We start from the raw sequence: 4,089 nt of genomic DNA, 5'->3' as shown, positions 1-4,089 counted from the left end.
TGGGAGAGCATGGGGCTGAAAGAAGTTGCAGAGCTTGCCAGCATGTTTGCATTGAGTGATGGAGGCCACAGATGTGAACCTTCTGACTCTGAGTCTTGTGCCTTCCTCACGACGCTGAAGCTGCCTATGCTCAATTTTCCATTGTCCATACATTCTCAGTTCAGTATTTCTGCTGGTGGACAGAGCCCTTTAATCTTCTTGGTAATCAGCTTGATAGGTGGAATGCATATTAATAATGATGGGAATATACAGAACTATCCTTTCCCAAAGGAACTCCGAGAGAGTGCCAATTTTACGTTATAACCATTCACAAGGCTCACTGGGGTGGGTCTCCTGGTAAGAGGAGGAGCTATAGTGGAAGTTAATCAATAGTTGTATTGTAAGATGGTGCCACAGCTGAGAAATGGCCATTGCTGAAATGTTTCAGGTGTGGGAAGATGGAAACCGACTTCTCCGTTCCTCTGAATGAATCTAAGGAGGTGCTCCCTGAGCCTGCTGGCCACACCGTTCTGTGGATCTTCTCGTTGCTAGTCCACGGAGTCACCTTTGTCTTCGGGGTCCTGGGCAACGGGCTTGTGATCTGGGTGGCCGGATTCCGGATGACACGCACAGTAAGCACCATCTGTTACCTGAACCTGGCCCTAGCTGACTTCTCTTTCAGTGCCGTCCTACCATTCCGAATGGTCTCAGTCGCCATGAGAGAAAAATGGCCTTTTGGCTCATTCCTATGTAAGTTAGTTCATGGCATGATAGACATCAACCTGTTTGTCAGTGTCTACCTGATCACCATCATTGCTCTGGACCGCTGTATTTGTGTCCTGCATCCAGCCTGGGCCCAGAAGCATCGCACCATGAGTCTGGCCAAGAGGGTGATCATGGGACTCTGGATTCTCGCCATAGTCCTTACCTTACCAAATTTCATCTTCTGGACTACAATAAGTACTGAGAACGGGGACACATACTGTATTTTAAACTTTCCACTCTGGGGTGACACTGTTGTAGAGAGGTTGAACATGTTCATTACCATGGCCAAGGTCTTTCTGATCCTCAACTTCATTATTGGCTTCAGCATGCCTATGTCCATCATCACAGTCTGCTATGGGATCATCACTGCCAAAATTCACAGAAAGCGCATGATTAAATCCAGCCATCCCTTACGTGTCTTTGCTGCTGTGGTGGCTTCTTTCTTCATCTGTTGGTTCCCTTATGAACTAATTGGCATTCTAATGGCAGTCTGGCTCAAAGAGATGTTGCTAAATGGCAAATACAAAATCATTCTTGTCCTGGTTCACCCAACAAGCTCCTTGGCCTTTTTTAACAGCTGCCTCAACCCAATTCTCTATGTTTTTATGGGTCGTAACTTCCAAGAAAGACTGATTCGCTCCTTGCCCACTAGTTTGGAGAGGGCCCTGACTGAGGTCCCTGACTCAGCCCAGACCAGCAACACAGACACCAATTCTGCTTCACCTCCTGAGGAGACGGAGTTACAAGCAATGTGAGGTCGGGGATATTTTTGGGCTCTGTCTCTTTCTACCCTGCGTTAAGCAGAAAAAAAAAATTCTGACAGTGTTTTTCTTCCTCTTTCATACCACCACCACCACCACCACCACCACCACAATCATCAACATAAAAGTCTGTACCAAATGTGTAGGGGGTTTTCCCCACAACCAAGCAACAGACACCAGCTGGGTGTCCTACAATTAAATTCCAACACTATCTACCTGGAGCTACTGTCAGATCCCACAGGTTTAAGGGCTCATTCCCCAAGTCTGCTCCTCCAGTTGAGACACAAGTCACAAATCCAGGCTTCTGAAACTTCGGACCAACCAGCTTCAATCAGGGTTCCCACTACCCCCTCTTTGGGGGTAGAGTGGCTCATGGAACTCAGAGAAACATTTATTTCAGCTTGCTGGTTTATTATAAAATCAAGGTTTATTATAAAAGATACTATAAAGGATACAGATGAAGAGACACATAGGGCAAGGTACGGGGTTCCATGTCCTCCCTGAGTGCATCACCCTCCGGCAACCTCCGTGTGTTCACCTCTCATGAAGCTCTCCAAATCCAGTCCTCTTGGGTTTTTATGGAAGCTTCATGATGTCAGCATTCTTTCCTCCAGTATATAGGATGGGACCCTCTCTGGGGAGGGTCTGAAGACCCACAATTAGAAAGGCGAGGGAAGATTAGAGTCCTGCTTTGGGGTAGATGAAAGGAAAGGAGAGAGATTCTGTTTCCTGAGGCTTAACACACCCAACATTATAACAAAGGACTGTAGCAAGGGCTATGGGAGTTCTGAAGCAGAAATCATGGGCCAAAACCAACACACATCTTAATACCAGATACCCTAATCCCAGTCCTAACTTCATTTAACCTTGGTCACACTGAGTCATTCCAGGATGAGTGGCTCAAGTATTTCCTCAGGGAAAATACTTCCGTGGCCCCTAATTTGAGGGTAAGAAGTAGATAATGAGGCCACTGTGGGTGTTATTTTTTCATGTCTGGACCTCAGCCTATATCCTGGCTGAGGATATAGTGGAAGTGGGAAAAGAGTACAAGAGAAGAGACAAAGTGGGGAGATTTGTAAGGCTTAGATGAGATAGTGTTTTTTTAGAAAAAGCTTTATCTTACCATTAAGTAAAATGTTTGCCATAGGTTTTCTGGGGCTTTCTCTTTTTAAAGTCAGACTGTTGAAGGTTTCTTCTATTCTTACTTGTTAAGAGTTTTCTTTTATTGTTTAAATCATGAATGAATGTTGAATTTTATTAAATGCAGTTTCTGTAAATATTAACATGATCATATTATTTTTATTCTTTCATTTACATCATTATAAATTAGATTAAGTTTTCAGTGTTAAGCTACCCTTGCATTTCTGAAATAAACCACGCTTGCTCATGATGGTTTTTGAACATTTATAATCTGTCTCACAGATTTGTTTAGAATTTCTCTATTTATGTTTATGTAGAGATGGCTCTGTTATTTCACTTTTCTCTACTGTCCTTGTTAGCTTTTACATAAAACTTATGTTTTCCTGAAAGGAGTTTGGAAGTGATTTTCTGATTCTATCCTCGGGTATTATATCTTTGTTAAACATTTAGAAAAATTTGCTAGTGAAGCCAACTGGATCTTGGGTTTGCTTTTTGGGAAGGCTTTTAAATATAGGTTCAATTTCTCTAACAATTATTAGACCTGGCAGTTTTCTTTTTCACATTGTTCACTTTTGGTAAGCTGTGATTTTCAAATTCAAGGAATTTGGCCATTTCATCCCAATTACCAAACTTATGTAATCACCCAGTGGGTTCTTCCTGCCTGCTGCATAGACAAAACCAGTTTACTGAGACTGCGGTATTGCCGTAAAGAAAGAGTTTAATTAACATGATGCTGGCGACATGGATGAACTGGAGTTATCAGTCAAATCAGTTTCCCTGAAGGCTGAGAGGTTATGGTTTTTCAAAGATAGTTTAGTGGGCAGGGGACTAGGGAATGGGTGCTGCTGACTGGTTGGGAAGGCAATCATAGGAGAGTGGAAAGTGGTCTTCATGCACTGAGTCTGCCTTGGAGTGAGGGGGTCACAGGACCACTTGAGTCAGGAGTCATGAGCCCTGGTGGGGTCAGTCAGTTGCTAGAATGCAAGTCTGAAAAACATCTCAAAAGACTAATCCTAGGTTCTACAATAGAGGTGTTACCTATAGAAGTGATTGGGGAAGTCACAGATCTTGGTCTTTACTGCCCAGGTGTCTCTGGCCACATGACATCTGGCAATAAAGGATTATAGAAACAATAATCCTACATTTTAGCAGAATTCAGACTCCTTGAATAATCCTAATCTTAGGGCCTTTCATTACTTTTCAGTCTCAGAGCCAGGGGGGTGTTAGTTAGGGAAGGCCTACTATCATCCTTGCTTCCATGTTAAACTACAAACTAAATTCTTCCCCTGGTTATCTTAGCCTACACCCAGGAGTGAACAAAGACAGACAACCTTTGAGGCTAGAGGCAGGAAGGAGTCAGCCATGTTAGATTTCTCTCACTGTCAAAATTTTTGCAAATGTGGTTTCACTTATTGGCATGAAACAGTATAATAACTGTATGGTA

The 4,089-nt window shown here is 43.1% G+C and overlaps 1 protein-coding gene across 1 annotated transcript; it reads left to right on the top strand.

Annotated features, from left to right (window-relative positions):
* Positions 1-437: 437 nt before the first annotated feature.
* Positions 438-1,566, top strand: FPR3 (formyl peptide receptor 3). Its single transcript, XM_032168984.2, has one exon. It carries the CDS (start codon positions 438-440, stop codon positions 1,497-1,499), a length of 1,062 nt encoding a protein of 353 aa, XP_032024875.1. The 3' UTR covers positions 1,500-1,566.
* Positions 1,567-4,089: the final 2,523 nt, after the last annotated feature.

This window comes from Hylobates moloch, unplaced genomic scaffold (genome assembly GCF_009828535.3).
Source record: "Hylobates moloch isolate HMO894 unplaced genomic scaffold, HMol_V3 SCAFFOLD_12, whole genome shotgun sequence".
Lineage (NCBI taxonomy): Eukaryota > Metazoa > Chordata > Mammalia > Primates > Hylobatidae > Hylobates > Hylobates moloch.
The sequence above is the reverse complement of the archived record's forward strand: the minus strand, read 5'-3'. Positions and strand labels throughout refer to the sequence as shown.